At 45.8% G+C, this 17,193-nt stretch overlaps 1 protein-coding gene and 1 long non-coding RNA gene across 19 annotated transcripts in view; one reads left to right on the forward strand and one right to left on the reverse strand.

The window, feature by feature from the left end:
- Positions 1-8,890, reverse strand: part of GCC2 (GRIP and coiled-coil domain containing 2) — a 63,787-nt gene extending 54,897 nt beyond the window's left edge. For 5 of the 7 annotated variants that reach the window (XR_011386423.1, XM_051834681.2, XM_051834680.2 and 2 more), the window contains exons 1-4: positions 8,753-8,886; positions 8,447-8,503; positions 7,436-7,520; positions 3,904-3,971 (exon numbers count right to left, since the gene is read on the reverse strand). Coding sequence is in view for 6 of the 7 variants with exons in the window: in XM_051834681.2 (XP_051690641.1) it covers positions 3,904-3,971; positions 7,436-7,520; positions 8,447-8,503; positions 8,753-8,758 (216 nt within the window). In the remaining variant the exon portion in view is untranslated. Of the gene's footprint in view, positions 1-3,903; positions 3,972-7,435; positions 7,521-8,446; positions 8,504-8,602; positions 8,694-8,752 lie in introns of those variants that run through there. The other 2 variants (XM_051834688.2, XM_051834687.2) reach the window with 2 other exon arrangements.
- The window catches only part of LOC103346696 (uncharacterized), an 89,459-nt gene continuing 81,011 nt past the window's right edge, over positions 8,746-17,193 (forward strand). For all 12 annotated transcript variants that reach the window (XR_011386430.1, XR_011386431.1, XR_011386425.1 and 9 more), the window contains exons 1-2: positions 8,746-9,055; positions 10,389-10,428. This is a non-coding gene — a long non-coding RNA (uncharacterized lncRNA). The remainder of the gene's footprint in view (positions 9,056-10,388; positions 10,429-17,193) is intronic.

The following is a 17,193-nucleotide window of genomic DNA, read 5'->3' on the forward strand; positions in this document are numbered from 1 at the left end:
TTATTTTACCATGAATCTAGATGCAAACATAATAGAAAAATTAGTCTGCTATCTCCATCAACACTATATCGAATTTCCCAGCCAGTGAAATAGACTGTAAGAAAGATACATGAAAGAAAGGTAGAGAAAAACTGTCTAAAGATGGTATGACTGCTTAAATAAAAACTCCAGAACAATCTCAATTAGAAACATGTCAGAGTTCATAAAGGAGATAGAAAATTAATGGGCTAAGTAAGCTCCATTTTGAGTATCAGTAGAAAATAATTAGAAACATAATTATAAAGAAGTTATTATTTACAACTTTGGTATCAAAGAATTAGCAAGAGTTTAAGAACAACTTTACCAAAAGATGTGAGAAAAACTTCCACAGGGAAACTACAGATTTCATGCAATCCCAAACAGTTCCAACAGGCTTTTCATGGACTCACATGATTTCAAATGCATACATCAGAGTTCAGAACCAGGCAGGATACTTTTGCATCAACAGACAGAGGTCTTACTCTATCAGGTGTCATGATCTAACAAAAAGCTGAAGAAAAAATAATGAGGACAATACGGAGCTGGCAAAGGGACAACCAACGGGAAGAGGAGGAGGAGTCTGGAAACCAATCCAAATTTAAACACAAATATCAATACTACATCTTTAAAACTCCCCACATTAGACTAGAGGAAGGTTCCTTTAAAAAAATATAAGTAAAAACACTGATTTAAAAAAAAAATAAAAAAGGAGGGGCTGGCATTGTGGCATACCGGGTCACACACAGACACCGGCATCCCACACAGAAACCAGTACGTGTTCTGGCTGCTCCACTCTTGTAATCCAGCTCCCCCCCGCTAATGGCCTGGGAAAAGCAGCAGAAGATGGCCCAAGTGTGTGGGCTCTTGCCACCCATGTGGGAGACCCAGATGACGCTCCTGGCTTCTGCATGGCCCAGTGCTGGCCATTGTGGCAATCTGTGTAGTGAACCAGTGGATGGAAGATCTCTCTCCACCTCCCCACCCTCTGACATTCAAAATAAACAAGTAAATCTTTATTTTCAAAAAAAGAATGTCTGACCATATAAAAAATTAAGACCCCTTGTTTCAAGATACATGTAGGGGCCTAGCAGTTAAGCTGCCAGAATCCCCTAACAATTTGTCTGCATTTGATACCTGTCTCCACCTCCAGACTCCAACTTCTTGCTAATACAGACCCTGCAAGGCAGTGGTGACTTCTCAAGTAATTTGGTTCCCATCCACACAGGAACCTTGGATTAGGCTTCATGGCTCTCAGCTTTGGCACTGGCCCAACCCCAGCCATCAAAGGTACGAAGGGAGTGAACTAGGATATGGTAGCTCTCTTTACCTGTGCCTCTCAAATAAATAAATACTGTTTTTAAAAAGATGTAAGAAATGAAAAGACAAGCCACAAACTGGAAGATACTCATTAAGAAAGATTATCATAAAAAATGACTGCTGGAACTAATAGTAACTTCAATCAAGACCACAATGACCTAACATTTTACAATTGCTTGATTTACAAAAATTATAACATATGACAACACTCAGTGGCTTGAGATATATGAATCTATAGGAATACTTGCACATGGCTGATCAAAGTGTACATTATTTGACATGCATGTGGTATGATGTGATCTCCTAAAGTTGAGCCTTCATGTAACTTTTGATGCAAATCCACTCAGGTACCTATGAGAATCTTTTGCACAATTATAAAGAAGATGCCTATTACAAGTTCACAGCTCTGAAATCTACTTCATAAACCTGGTCATAACATTAATAGGCTAGTCCATGACTGAACTGTAATAATAATAAACAACAGATTCTCCAGTAGTCAGTAGTGATACACAATGATACAGATGAGCTGCAGGAAAAAAGCAAAAAAGTCCTAACACATAATAAACATGATACCTTTGTAGTGAAGTTAAAAACTAAAATCAAGAAAGATTTCAAATGACACTTCTAGATAAAATAAAACCTTCTCCAAGGAAAGGAAAAGGAATGATAAACGTGAGATTCAGGATGATGGCTAACTTTGGTGTGAGAAAGTTGTGGGGTGGGGATTACATAGGTAGATGTACATTATGTTCAAGACTCTGGCTTTTCTTTGGGGTTCTCAGGCAGTTACACTGAAAATAATTAAATCTGAAGGACAGAGAATGCAAAAGAAGTAAACTTGGAGACAATAAGAATATAGTCCCTCAGAGAGATAACAGAACATGATGAATCTTTAAATAATATGGGAGAAAACAGAATATACAGATTTCAATAATGAGCTCTTTGAAATTAAACATTTAATGGTTGGCAGTTGGCGCAGCGATTGAGACATGGCTTGGGATGCCCACAACCCATACTGGGGTGCCTAGGTTCCAGACCCGGCTCTGCTCCTGATTTTGGCTTCCTGCCAAGGCATATGCTGGGGGATAGGAGGTGACAGCTGAATTAGCTGGGTCTCTGCCTCCCACGTGGGAGACACAGATTAAGTTCCTGTCTCCCAGCTTCAGCCTCAGCACCCCAGGTGCTGCACGCATCTGGTGGGCACACCAAGGGATGGGAGATTTCTGTCTGCTTCTCTGTCTCCTGGTGCTCTAATAAGTAAATTCGACACCAAATGAGAGTTTCATTGTAATGGTAGACAAATAAAAATGATATTTCTTGGATAAAACAGAAAACCAGAAAGAAAACATACATAAATTCTAGATGAGCATTCCAAGTAGTTCTGTGGCCTATTCTCTATAACCAACCCTTTCTTCCTTACCTGCTTCTTCTATTGACATTATCAATGCTCAAATCTAAAAGCCTTGATTACCCAGGTAGATAGGATGATGAAGCAAAGACAAGCAGTCGAGGTCCTGGACCAACTCTAGAACTGCCTACCTCTGAACTACTTCTGTAAATACTACTAATAAAAGCCCCTTGGTGTCTAAGAAAACAGAATCAAAGCAGATGTAGAAAAATTTAGTCCCATGTCAAATTATAGCTACCAATCAAGTATGATAATAGAACAAAGGCAATTTTAAATACAAGACAAAAACATATCTCTCATGTGTTCATCCTTAGGAAACTAGAGGTCGTGAGTTTCCAAAATGAGCTAGTTAACCCAGAAAGTGAGTGACGTGGGACCCAGCAAATGGGAATTCAACATAGGAAAGAGGTGTAGGGGTCACAGAATCAGCACCAACGTCAGTTTCAGCACTGTGCAGCAGGCCTAGGAAGAGAACCAGCAGCTCAAATTACTGCAGGGAGACAGGAGGCTCAGAGGCAGAGGCGGCACATCAACGCACGGAAGAGGATACAGTGCAGCGACATCTGAGAGCAACAATGGTCTCTGGGGACGGACACACGGATAAAGACAATGGGAAAGTGACAGCATCTCTGAAGTCAAAAGCCATGAACACTGGAGATATCACCAATCCAACTGGGAGAGCGGATTGGCTATGCTGAGTTGGAGGAAGTGAGAAGTGAAATATGTGAAGCCTTTATTTCCCCCCTCATCAGGCAGCTAGAAATAAAATTGCAAGTTGTGGGTCAGTGCAGTTCAGGGACGGAACTATCTATAGATTTCACATGCATGCAGGCGTGTGAGTGTACACAGAGGTGGAGGAAGAGAGAGGTCATCATTCTGACCATAGCCAGGTTTTCCGACGGGGCTGGGGAAGAGCAAGACAGAGACTCAGCCATAATTACAGAGCACATGCGAAGCAGAGAGAGAGAAGATCATTTCAGACAGAAAGGAACTAGATAGCATGAACTCTCTCTTTTTGTAGTGAGCCAGAGAGGTTAAAAAAAAAAAAAAAAAAAAAAAAAATTTATCCAAGGCTGGTGAAGACATGGGAGAATAGGGACAGAAAGTCAGATAACCTCTGGCAGGCTGAAAAAAATTAAAGCTATATTCACAATTATTACCTTAATAATATCATCAGTTCCTCCAGCAACAGCTTTTGATTTGAGTTCTTCAACTTCTTTCTCCAATTCTAAACAATAAACAAAAGATGCCAGCTTAGAAATGAAGACAACAATTACTGGCTAAACTGGTAAGTACATTCTTAAAAAAAGCCCCACATCGATAAATCAGAATATACTTAGGAAGCAGAGACATTGAGAAAGTGCTACATTCACCTACATAATATTACCTTTTCTTTTCCTTTTTATTATGGAAAACTTCAAATAGAAAAGTAGAGAATAGTATGATTAATCTCTATGAATTCATTATTCCATTTTAGCAATTATTCCATGATATACTTCATTTCACCCCAACCTGTACTCCCTCCTTCCCCCTAATAATGTTGAAGGAAATCCCAGACATATTAATTCAGCTGTAAACACTATTATGTAATCTTAAAGGAACACCTAGCTCTGTATGGAGTGTGTATATATAAGAAGTATTTATTTTCACACAGGCAAGGTGGAGAGAAAGGGAGGGGAGGGAGGGAGAAAGAAAGAGGGAGGGAGAGGGAAATCAAGATCTTCCATTAGCTGGTTCACTCCCCAAATGCCTATAACAGCTGCAGCTGGACAAGGTCAAAGCCAGCAGCCCAAAACTCCATCCGGGTCTGCCATGTGGGTAGTAAGGACTCACAATACTTGAGCCATCATTGCCGCTTCCCTGGATACACATTAGTAGAAGCTGAATGAGAATCAGAGCTTACTAGAAGCAGGCACTCCAACCTGGGATGCAGTGCATCTTAACCACTGAGCCAGACACTCAACTCTAATTTATCTTCACTTTTACTTGAAAGGCAGGGTCTTCCATCCACTGGTTTACTCCCTAATTGCCCACAACTGCTGGGACTGGGCCAGGTTGAATCTAGGAGCCCAGAACCCAATCCAGGTCTCTCACGTGGGTGGCAGGGACCCAACCTGAAGAGCAAGACAGACTCATCTACTGTCTCCCAGAATGCACATCAGCCATGAAGTTAGACTGGAAGCAGAGCCAGGACTCAATCAGCACCTCCAATGTGGGATGTGGGTGCTCCAAGCAGCAACCTAACGGCTGCACCAAACACTGCTCCCCATCCTCATCCCTTGAAGTATAAATGCTAATCTGAATATTTTTTCTTTTGTTTAAGATTTGTTTATTTTTGGCCGGTGCCGCGGCTCACTAGGCTAATCTGCCTGTGGTGCCGGCACCCCAGGTTCTAGTCCCGGTCGGGGCGCCGGATTCTGTCCTGGTTGCCCCTCTTCCAGTCCAGCTCTCTGCTGTGGCCCGGGCATGCAGTGGAGGATGGCCTAAGTGCTTGGGCCCTGCACCCCAAGGGAGACCAGGAGAAGCACCTGGCTCCTGGCTTCGGATCAGTGCGGTGCGCTGGCCGCAGTGTGCCAGCTGCGGCAGCCATTGGAGGGTGAACCAACGGAAAAGGAAGACCTTTCTCTCTGTCTCTCTCTCTGTCCACTCTGCCTGTCAAAAAACAAAAACAAAAACAAAAACATTTGTTTATTTTCAAAGTCAGAGTTTTTTATATATATATAGAGAGAGAGAGAGAGAGAGAGAAAGAGAGAGAGAGGGAGGGAGGGAGGGAGGGAGAGAGAAAGAAGAGAAGAGAAGAGGAGAGGAGAGGAGAGGAGAGGAGAGGAGAGGAGAGGAGAGGAGAGGGGAGGGGAGGGGAGGGGAGAGGAGAGATCTTCCATCCATGGGTTCAATCCCCAGATGGCCTCAATGGCTAGTGCTGAGCCAGGCAGAAGTCAGGAGCCAGGAGCTTCATCCAGGTCTTCCACATGGGTGGCAGGGGCCCAAACACTTAGGCCATCTTTTGCTGCTTTTCCCAGGCAATTAAACAAGGCAGTGGACCAGAAGTGGAGCAGAGCAGCCAAGACACAAACCAGTGCCCATACAGGATGCTGGCGTTGTAAGCAGCAGCTTTACCACTTCACCACAATGCCAGCCCTTGAATATTTCTTTTTTAAAAAAGATTTATTTATTTGAAAAACAGAGCTACAGGGAGAAAGAGAGAGAGGGAGAAAGGGGAGAAAGAGAGAGAGAAGGGGGAAAGGGGGAAAAAGGGAAGGGGGGAGGGGGGGAGGGGGAGAGAGGGAGGGGGAGGGAGATAGAGACGGAGGGAGAGGGAGAGGGAGAGCAGACACTGATCTTCCATTAGCTGGTTCACCCCCAAACGGCTACAATGGCCACTGCGGTTGACACCAGGGCCTGAAATTCTATCCTGACTCAACGTGTGGATGGCAAGAGCCCAAGTACTTGGCTAATTTCTGCTGCTTTCCCAGGCAAATTAGAAGCGAGCTGGATCAGAAATGGAGGCAGTGGCTTAACCTGCTTTCACCACAACACTGGCCTTGCATCTGAATATTTCATTAACACACGTACAGACTGGAAACCAGAACCTATTCCTAAAGTAGGTGAGGCCTCCACCCACAGTGCCAGCATCCCATATGGGTGCCAGTTAGAGTCCTGGCTGATCTACTTCCAACCCAGCTCCCTGTGCATGTGTCTGGGAAAGCAGCAGAAGATGGCCCAAGTCCTTGGGCCCCTGCACCCACGAGGGAGATCTGGAAGAAGCTCCTGGCTCCTGACTTCCGACTGGCTCAGCTCCAGCCATTGCAGCCATCTGGGGAGTGAACCAGCAGATGGAAGACTGACTGACTGACCTCTCTCTTTGCTTCCCCCCACCCGTGTATAACTCTGCCTTGCAAATGAATCTTTTTATAAAAGGTTTATTTATTTATTTGGAAGGCAGAGTTACAGGGAGGCCATCATCTGCTGCCCTCCCAGGCACATCAGCAGGAAGCTGCATCAGAAGCATGGTAGTCAGTGTTGAACTGGCACTACGATACAGCATATGGGCATCCTGATGGAGGGCTTGTTCTGCCTGGCCACACACCCGCCTGCTCCAGATAAATTACTCTTGATCACAAGCTGATCCAATGTCCCAAAACGTAACTTGACTTCTCCTAACAGAAAATCAGTTTTGGGTGTTTAGGCTGAGCAGTTAACAATTGTTAAGTCTCAGAAATTCAAGAGTTCACCCAAATATACCAAAAGAAGTCATGAACATTTTCTTTTTTTCCTTTTGAAATAAAAAGGAAACTGTGGCAAATAAATATACCTCAAATGTTCAGGACCGGAAATGTTTAAAAATCACTTTAGGACCCTTTTTACGTCTCTGGCTATAACTTCGTGTCTTTTAATATTTCAACTGACTCCTCCAGAGTCAGTTTACTTTATACTTTACTCAGAAGACTATAGAATCCCCATGAAGGAAACAAATACTCAACAAACATAGTTTTAATCCTCTTGCCTGACTTTAACAAATGCAGATGACTTCAGTTTAGGAATGTGAGGTAATAAAAAAAAATCAGTCTCCAGTGTCTAAGATGTATTTGGAGTCTCTGGAAAACAAAAACGTGCTAAGGTGCTGCTAACAATCTACCGTTTTAAACCGTTATCCAATGAGAGTGGTCAAAGTCAGTATTTTCAGCCCAATACCTGTGCACCTTGATTTAGCTTTCTGTATTAGCATCATCTGCTTCTTGGCGAACTTGATGAGGTCTTCCTTGGGCAGCGTTTCCAGCTGAAAGATGCAGTCATGTTACCAACTCGTTACCACTCACGTTCCCAGCACACCACAAGAGAAAGAAGACGCCCGCTTAAACATTCTGCTGAATGCCAACCAAATACCACACTTGGTTCCAAGGGCTAAAAAAGTAAATGCAACTGCAACTCAATAGTTATTACCATGCATCTACTAAAAACATGAAAATTAGCTACACAACTACTGTGAAAGGCAAAAAACAGCACAATAGCACGTACCCTCTTATGAACCGTGCTATTCTAGATTGATGCTAAACTCTGATTTAACCGTAAAATTACTGGCTTAGAACTAATGCTACTCAAGAAACCTGAAAGCCATGAAAATACTTTTCTTGAACACTGAAGGAAGTTTTGAGCCACGAGAAAATCTGAGTATAACTACAGCAACAACAAGATGCATCCGGTTACTTAACAGCTGAAAAATTAAGCTTTACCATTTTTGAAAACTACTGAACCTTAGTGAGCTGTTTTCTCATCTGTAAGTGGGGACCACGAGGCTTAAACCGAGTGCGTGCACAGGTAAGCGTCCGAAACTTGATCCACAACCAATAAATCCCAGCAATAAACCCCTATCTTTGCAAATCATCGACTGTTAAACACTGGGGCCATAAACACTGCCCAGTTCAGTTCCCTTTGCATGTGGGAGGCGGGCCCAGGGAACAGTCCCTGGATTCCTTCCTCGGTCCCGAATGCACAGGTCATACTGCTCTGCGCGATGTTTGAACAACTGCAGGAACTCTCAGCAGCGCTAACCAGGATCAGGAAGCGGACGAAACGTCAAGTCGTTGCACACCACGAACCCCAAGCCCAGAAATACGTGGCTGCCTGGCCATTAAAACCGAGACCCCTTCCGCAGCCACCCCGGACGCTCGCCACGGCTCTGCAGTCCACCATCCCGCTCTGCACCTTCGACTTCCCGGTCCCGGGGGTGCTGGGTGCGGCCGTCCCATCCTGCGCAGGGTCCTGCGAACGAAGCCCAGGTGTCACAACTCCGGTCCCCACACGGGACGCGCCCACCCTCAACAAGCAGAAGCCCTCCCCGGGAACCAGCGGACGGAAGACCTTCGGCTGACGAGACAAGGGGGCGGCGGCTTGGCGCCGGGGCTCTCGGGGACGGGCAGGTGACCGCGAGCGGCTGGGGGCGGCGCGCAGGCGGCGGGCCCCCAATTCTCGCGCGGAAGGCTCGGCGCCAGCACCCCCGGGCTATGTTACCTCCATCGTCCACCGCCGCCGGGTCCCCGTGGCCCCGTAACCCAGCAGCGCCTCGGCCGCCGCCGCGCTTCCGTCGGCGGGCGCCTCTGACGTACACTCGGCTGGGAGTCAAAGGTCGCGCTCTGCGCGCGGCACCGCCCACCCACGTCGCCATGGCTACGGCCGGCGGCGCTTCCGCTTCCGGTTCCGCCTGGACGTGCTGGCGCCCGAGTCCGGCGCTTCCGGGGCGCGGAAACTGACGGTGTTTCATGCAACGTTTGGAGACCCGTGCATACTGAGGGGACTTGAAAAACTTAATGGAAAGTGAGTGTTAAGAAAGACCTATGCGTGGGGTTCAAACATTTTTGCATCAAAATAAACGACCTTTAGTGCCATTTTCCACCTACTTTTTGAAGCACCCGCATATTACTCAATTTCTTGTAATTTGAAATGGCCAAAAGGATGTGAAAAGACAGCGTACAGTGTGTGTTAAACAGTAGTTAATAATTTTGAGGTAAGGCAAGGGTCAAATAATAGAGAAAGGACATTATGATGGCCTCCCTAACACTTTTTTTTTTTTAATTTTGTTTAAGGACTACAACTTCATGCATTTAATACATACAGATTTGGGAGCATAGTGATTCTTTCCTACCCCTACCCACACTACCACCCCTCTCCCCTCCTGCTTCCCCTCCCACTCCCATCCTCTACAGAGATCAACCTCTCAGTTAAATTTTATACTCATAAAATTGACCCTACGCTAAGCAGAGAGTTCACTGATCAGTATGAAGCAAGAAACAAAACCAACCAACCAAGGACAAAAAAATATTGTTTCTCAACCAACATCAAGGCATCTCAAAGTGTAAATTTCACTCCTACAGATTACATTTTAGGTACTATATTAGATACCACTGATCAGAGAGAACATAATGGTATTTGTCTTTTTCTGACTGGCTTATTTCACTAAGTGTGATGGTTTCCAGTTGCATCCATTTTCTTGCAAATGAAAGCACTTCATATTTTTTACATTGTGTAGTATTCCATAGTGTATATATACCATGATTTCTTTCTCCAGTCCTCAGTTGATGGACATCTGGGTTGATTCTGTATCTTAGCTATTGTGAATTGAGCTGAGATGAACACAAAGGTACAAAGGTACAGAGTACTCTTTCTCTCTTTCTTTTTTTTTTTTTTTTTTTTTTTTTTTGACAGGCAGAGTGGACAGTGAGAGAGAGAGACAGAGAGAAAGGACTTCCTTTTGCCGTTGGTTCACCCTCCAATGGCCGCCGCGGCTGGCGCGCTGCAGCCGCGCACCGCGCTGATCTGATGGTAGGAGCCAGGTGCTTCTCCTGGTCTCCCATGGGGTGCAGGGCCCAAGCACTTGGGCCATCCTCCACTGCACTCCCGGGCCACAGCAGAGAGCTGGCCTGGAAGAGGGGCAACCGGGACAGAATCCGGCGCTCCGACCGGGACTAGAACCCCGTGTGCCGGCGCCGCAAGGCGGAGGATTAGCCTAGTGAGCCACGGCGCCAGCCCCAGAGTACTCTTTCATATGTTGATTGCATTTCCTTTGGGTAAATTCCCTAGATTGGTGTGGCTGGGTCATATGGTAGGTCTGTATTCAGCTTTTTGAGATATCTCCATATTTCTTCCACAGTGGCTGTACCAGTTGACATTCCCACCGACAGTGGATTGAGGTACACTTCTCCCCACATCCTCACCAGCATTTGTCATTTGTTGATTTCTGTATAAGGGTCATTCTAAAGGGGGTGAGGTGAAGTCGCCTTGTGGTTATGATTTGCATTTCCCTGATGGCTAGTGATCCTGAGCATTTTTTCATGTGTCTGTTGGCCATTTGAATTTCCTCTCTTGAAAAACGATGTTCAGGTTCTTTGCCCATTTCTTGATTAGGTGGTTTGTTTTGTGGTGGTTGAGTTTCTTGAGCTCTTTATAGATCTGGAAATTAATCCTTTGTCAGCTTCATAGTTTGCAAATAATTTCTCCCATTCTGTCGGTTGCCTCGTCACTTTACTGAATGTTTCTTTTGCAGTGCAGAAGCTACTCAGTTTGATGTAATAATATTTGTTAATTTTGGCTTTGATTGCCTGTGCTTCTGTGGTCTTTTCCAAGAGGTCTTTCTCTATGCCAATGTCTTGTAGGGTTCTCCCAATGTTCTCCAATAATTTGATGGTATCATGTTGTAGATTTAGGTCTTTGAACATTTTGAGTGGATTTTTGTGTAAGGTGTAAGGTAAGGATCTTGTTTCATGCTTCTGCATGCAGATATCCAGGAGTTGCCTTTGTTCCTTGGTCAAAGATAAGTTGGTTGTAGATGTGTGGATTAATTTCTGGAGTTTCTATTCTGTTGCATTGGTCTACATGTCTGTTTTTGTGCCAGTACCAGGTTGTTTTGATTATAACTTCCCTGTGGTATGTCTTGAGGTCTGGTATTATGATGCCTCCAGCTTTGTTTTTATTGTTTAAGATTGATTTTGCTATTTGGGGTCTGTTGTATTTCCATATGAATTTTAGGATCTTTTTTTTCTGTATTTGAGAAGAATGTTGTTGATATATTGATTAGGATTGCATTGAATCTATAAATCGCTTTCAGTAGTATGGATATTTTGCAGATGAATGTGGAAGATTTTTCCACTTTTTAATATCTTCTATTTCTTTCTCTAATGTCTTATAATTTTTATCATAGAAATCTTTGATGTCTGTGGTTAAGTTTATTCCAAGGTACTTAAATTTTTTGTAGCTATTGTGAATGGGATTGATCTTAGAAGGTCTTTCTCAACTATGGCATTGTCTGTGTATACAAAGGCTATTGTTTTGTGTGTTGATTTTATATCCTGCTACTTTTCCAAACTCTTTTATGAGTTCCAATAGTCTCTCTGTGGAGTCTTTTGGGTTCCCTATGTATAGAATCATCTCATCAGCAAATAGGGGTAGTTTGACTTCTTTCTTCTCTATTTGTATCCCTTTGAAAAGCGGAGTTACAGAGAAGCAGAGGAAGAAGGAGAGAGAGGGAGAGAGGGAAGGAGGGAGGGAGGGAGGGAGGAAGAGAGAGAGAGAGAGAGAGAGAGAGAGTGAGTCTTCCATCTGCTGGTTCACTCCCCAAATGGCTGCAATGGCTGGATCTGGCCGATCCAAAGCCAGAAGCCTGGATCCTCCTCTGGGTCTCCCACGTGGGTCCTTGGGCCATCTTCTACTGCTTTCCCCGGAGAGAGCTGCATCAGAGGTGGAGCAGCTGGGACTCAAACCGGCACCCATGTGGGATGCTGGCACTGCAGGTGGCGGCTTTACCTGCTATGCCACAGTGCTGACCCCACAACCAAAATTTTTAATGTATTAATGGCAGCAAGTACTGTCAAAGAAGAGTGGATAAATGGTTTGGCAGATAGTGTTGGAAAACTTCAAGACTATGAGCAGCCTTTGAGCAACAGAGGAATTTCTGCTGCTCTAACTACATGAAGTACATTGCCTTTTACATCTCAGGTACTCCATGTATATTTAATGGCATTCATGAATTGATGTGGAAAAGAATCAAAGTAAGAGAACTTAAGACTACTTGTCAGTGTTTTCCAGGTTTTGAATAAGACTAGAACTGACAAGGATATTTGTTCTATCAATGGAAAATTAGAATGTTTTTCTCCTTCCATGGGGATTTACTCCAGCTTCAAGAACTGGCGTTTAGGGCCAGCTTGTCCTCACTGCCACTCTCCTTTCTGTGTATCATTTCTTTCCTGGGATGTTGGAGGCAGGCATAATGTCCTTGACCATCTGATGGCCTCTGCTGTTGTTCCTTTTAAAGAAAAACTCTCAGGGCTGTGGTGTAGCGGGCTAAGCCTCTGCCTGTAGCACCAGCATCCCACAAGGGCACCAGTTCATGTCTTGACTGCTCCACTTCTGATCCAGCTCTCTGCTATGGTTTGGGAAAGCAGTAGAAGATGCCCCAAGTCCTTGGGGCCCTGCATCTGCAGTGGGGGACCCTGAGGGAGCTCCTGGTTCCTGGCTTTGGATCGTCCCTGCTCCTGCCATTGTGGCCATTTGGGGAATGAACCAGAGGGTGGAAGACGTTTCTCTCTCTGTCTCTCCCTCTCTCTGTAACTCTGCCTTTCAAACAAATAGGTCATGATTCTCAAGTGTCCATACTGGTGGATTCTACTTTCCACTAGTAAGTCAGGATTTGTGTCTGTGTATTATGTGATTATTTCACTAGTTCACTGTGGCTTCTATACTAAAATCCTGAAGACTGGGTGGCTTGAACAACAGAGAAGTGCCTTCTCACAGTTCTGGAGGCTGGAAGTCCAAACGTGTCAGTTGGCAGGGTGGGTTTCTTCAGAGGCTGTGGGGGAGACAGTTCCCGGCCTCTGTCTCCTGGGCTTGTAGATGGCTGTGTTCCCTGTGTCTCGTCACACTGCCTTCATCCTAGGCATGTCTCTGTAGCCATTTCCCCCTTTGTGTAAGAACCTGGTTATGGTGCATCAGGATCCTTCTAAATGACCTCATTTTAACGTGGTTACCTGAGTGAAGACCCTGTTTCCCAATAAGGTCGTATTCTGAGGTACTGGGAGTTAAGACTTGAACATGCGAGATTGACGGGTGGGGGACATAATTCAGTCCACAGCAGTTATCATCTCCAAAGGGCACCTGTAACCAACTAAGCCTAGAGGATTGAGGAAAATGACGTCTCTGGGGAAGTGGGAGGACTGGAGTTGGTGGAGCCCAAGAACAGCACTGATGGCACCTGCTTGGTTGGGGCACGGGAGAGGCTGGCAGAGGCAGGCCCCCGGGGAAGATGCTGGTGGACACAGATGAAAGAGTATTTTTCCTACTCCATCATTTGCCATAATTCACAGTTTTACTTAGTCCTTCCGATTTAAGAGAAAAGCTGCAAAAAATAGTAAAGAAATTCTGTATAGCTTTCCCTCATGTTAACCATTTGCTGCATGTGCTATGTAGCAGTGAACCTTTACAAACAAGACAGATGAGAAGTACTATTCTTTAATTTTTCTGCTGGGCCAGCACCGTGGCTCACTTGGCTAATCCTCTGCCTGCAGGGCCGGCATCCCATATGGGCGCTGGATTCTAGTCCCGGCTGCTCCTCTTCCAGTCCAGCTCTCTGCTGTGGCCCGCGAAGGCAGCGATGGATGGCCCAAGTGCTTGGGCCCTGCACCCGCATGGGAGACCAGGAAGAAGCACCTGGCTCCTGGCTACGGATTGGTGCAGCGTGCAGGCCATAGCGGCCATTTTGGGGGTGAACCAACAGAAGGAAGACCTTTCTCTCTGTCTTTATCTATATCTGTATCTGTCAAGTAAATAAAAAAATACCCTATAATTTTTCTAGTGCTTTCTCAGCTCTTCCTGAAATTCCAGCAGTGGTTTGCAAGGCACTACAGTCTGACTCCAGGTGCATCTGCAGCCTTGACTGTGGCTGCTCTTCTGCCATTTGCACTCACTTTTCCTTCTGTGGGATGCCTTTTCTTCCAGTACCCACCTGGATTACTCTTATTCAGGTCTTTCCTGAAGTATTATCTTGGCGAGTTCTCTTGTTGCCACTCTATTTTAAAAGTATTTCAGGGGCTGGCGCTGTGGTGTAGGGGATGAGGCCACCGCCTGCAGTGCTGGCATTCCATATGGGTGCCGGTTTGAGTCCTGGCTGCTCCACTTCCGATCCAGCTCTCTGCTGTGGCCTGGGAAAGCAGAATAAGATGGCCCAAGTCCTTATGCCCCTGCACCCACATGGGAGACCTGGAAGAAGCTCCTGGCTCCTGGCTTCAGGTCGGCACAGCTCCTGCCATTGCCTCGCCCTCTCTCTCTGTGTAAGTCTTTCAAGTAAATAAAAATAAATCTTAGAAAAAAAAGGTATTTCAAACCTGTTTCCTCTTGCACTCTGTATTTCACTACCTTGCAAGAATTTAGAACCTCAGTTCAAAGTTAGCAGTACATTTACGTTATTAATCATGTACACACAGCTAGCACTGCAGCTCACTAGGCTAATCCTCCGCCTGCGGTGCCGGCACATCGGGTTCTAGTCCCGGTCGGGGTGCAGGATTCTGTCCAGGTTGCTCCTCTTCCAGTCCAGCTCTCTGCTGTGGCCCGGGAGTGCAGTGGAGGATGGTCCAAGTGCTTGGGCCCTGTACCCGCATGGGAGACCAGGAGGAAGCACCTGGCTCCTGGCTTCAGATCGGCACAGTGCCAGCCGTAGTGGCCATTTGGGGAGTGAACCAACGGAAGAAAGACCTTTCTTTCTGTCTCTCTCTCTCTCTCTCTCACTGTCTAACTTTGCCTGTCAAAAAATTAATCATGTACACACAAGATGTGGGCACACACATACACACACACACACATGTGCATGAATCTGAAACAGAGAAAGAAGGAGAGGCACAGAGAGAGGTCTTCCATCTGATGGGTCACTCCCCAGATGGCTGCAATGGCCAGAGTTGAGCTGATCCGAAGCCAGGAGCCAGGAGCTTCTTCTGGGTCTCCCACATGGGTGCAGGGGCCCAAAGACGTGGGCCATCTTCTGCTTTTCTAGGCCATAGCAGAGAGCTGGATCAGAAGAGGAGCAGCTGGGACTAGAACTGGCACCCATATGGGATGACAGGGCTTTAACCCACTGCACCACAGCACCAGCCCCTGTATAGGGTATTTCTGATGTGCCTTTGAAATCCAAATGGAGAGGCCAAGAAGACAGTTGGATGTAGGAGCCTCAGCTTTGGAGGCCATCCAAACCCCTCCTGGAAAATATATTGTGGGCATTTGTAGTGATTTGGTTTCAATAAAGTAGGAACAGAGTTGTCTGCTCGGAGTGAGTTTAAACCTTGAAGTGAGTGGAAAACACTTGAAATGGTTGAGAACTTTGATGAGTGAAACCTGACTGCAAAGAGACAGGGAGTTTCCAGCTGAAATCAGATAAAGGACAGTCAGGTTCAACAGCATAATCTTCAACAATTATTAACCTCAAAGCCAGTCGGGGCTACTATGCAACTTTACAGTTTCACCGGGGAGGCCCTAGAAATAGGCGATTCCAGCCTGGTGATTAAGGGACCTTTGGAATGAGAAATTGCAGGGCACAGATTAGGGGCAGAATCAGATGGAGAAGAGGTTAGGGGAAGAAGGAAGAATTGATGTAACCGAGATCTAAATAAGGCAAGGAGAGAGAGAGAGAGAGTTTTTAGGAGTGTGGGCGTAATAAGTCTTGAAAAGAAGGGCACTCTGATCCCACAAGAGAGAGTTCTGATTTTTGCAGAGTGGTGTGAGGTGTTTCTGGCTAGTCAAGAGTTCATGGGGTGCTGAATTTAAAAACTGATGAAAGTCACTGTTGGGAGTCAGAGTCCTGGATGGCTGTGTATCCAGAAGTGACTGTCCCAATGGCAGCCGGGTGCAGCGGAGGCGGATGGTGAACCAGGGGCATGATGCGGTTGGCTTCTCCACCTGACAGAGGCTGCCAACGCGACTGGCTGCCACTTGCTGTCTGTCCACCTCGTTTCCCTGCCCAGCCTTGTCCAGGGTTAGATGCGCATATGCTCAGGCTCCTGGGTGGTCTAAGCCTTAAATATAGGGTGACCTGGTTCTGCATGGTGAAATGCTAGATGTCTGTTGGAGGAGGGTTTTCAGGAAAATGATTTGCTTTTTTATGAACAAATGTAGACGTCCCCTGTTTTCTCTGCAGTTATGGCAGCCATCTCTCTCTCTATCTCTTTTTTTTTTAATTTATTTGATGGGTAGAGTTACAGACAGTGAGAGAGAGAGAGAGAGAGACAGACAGACAGACACAGACAGACTGCTTTTCCACCTACTGGTTCACTTCCCAAAATGGCCACAATGGCCAGGGCTGGGCCAGGCCAAATCCAAGCGCCAGCGACTCCATCTGGGTCTTCCATGTGGATGACAGGGGCCAAGCACCTGGACCATCTTCTGCTGCTTTCCCAGGTGCATTTTCCCAGGGAGCTGGAAGTAGAGCAGCCGGGACACAAACTAGTGCCCACATGGGATGCTGGCATTGCAGGTGGTAGCTTAACCCACTGCACCATAATCCCAGTCCCTTATTTTAACATTTTAAAAAAGATTTGTTTATTTATTTGAAAGGCAGAATTATGGAGAGAGAGAGAGATAGAGAAAGAGAGAGAGTGCGGTTCCATCCACTGGTTCACTCTTCAAATGCCGTAGCCTGAGCTGGGCCAATCTGAAGTGAGGAGCCAGGAGCTTCTTCCATATATCCTCCCACATGGGTGCAGGGGCCATTTTCTGCTGCTTTCCCAGGCACAATAGCAAGGAACTGGAAGTGGAGCAGCTGGAACTCAAACCGGCACCCATATAGGATGCTGGCACTGCAATTGACTGCTTTACCTGCTATACCACAGTGCCAGCACCTAATTAAATTTTCACTATGGAACAATTTAAACACATACAAAGCACAAATGCCCATTTATCCAATCACCAAGCTTAAATAGTTG

The sequence above is a fragment of the Oryctolagus cuniculus genome, chromosome 2 (genome assembly GCF_964237555.1).
Source record: "Oryctolagus cuniculus chromosome 2, mOryCun1.1, whole genome shotgun sequence".
In the NCBI taxonomy this organism is placed as follows: domain Eukaryota; kingdom Metazoa; phylum Chordata; class Mammalia; order Lagomorpha; family Leporidae; genus Oryctolagus; species Oryctolagus cuniculus.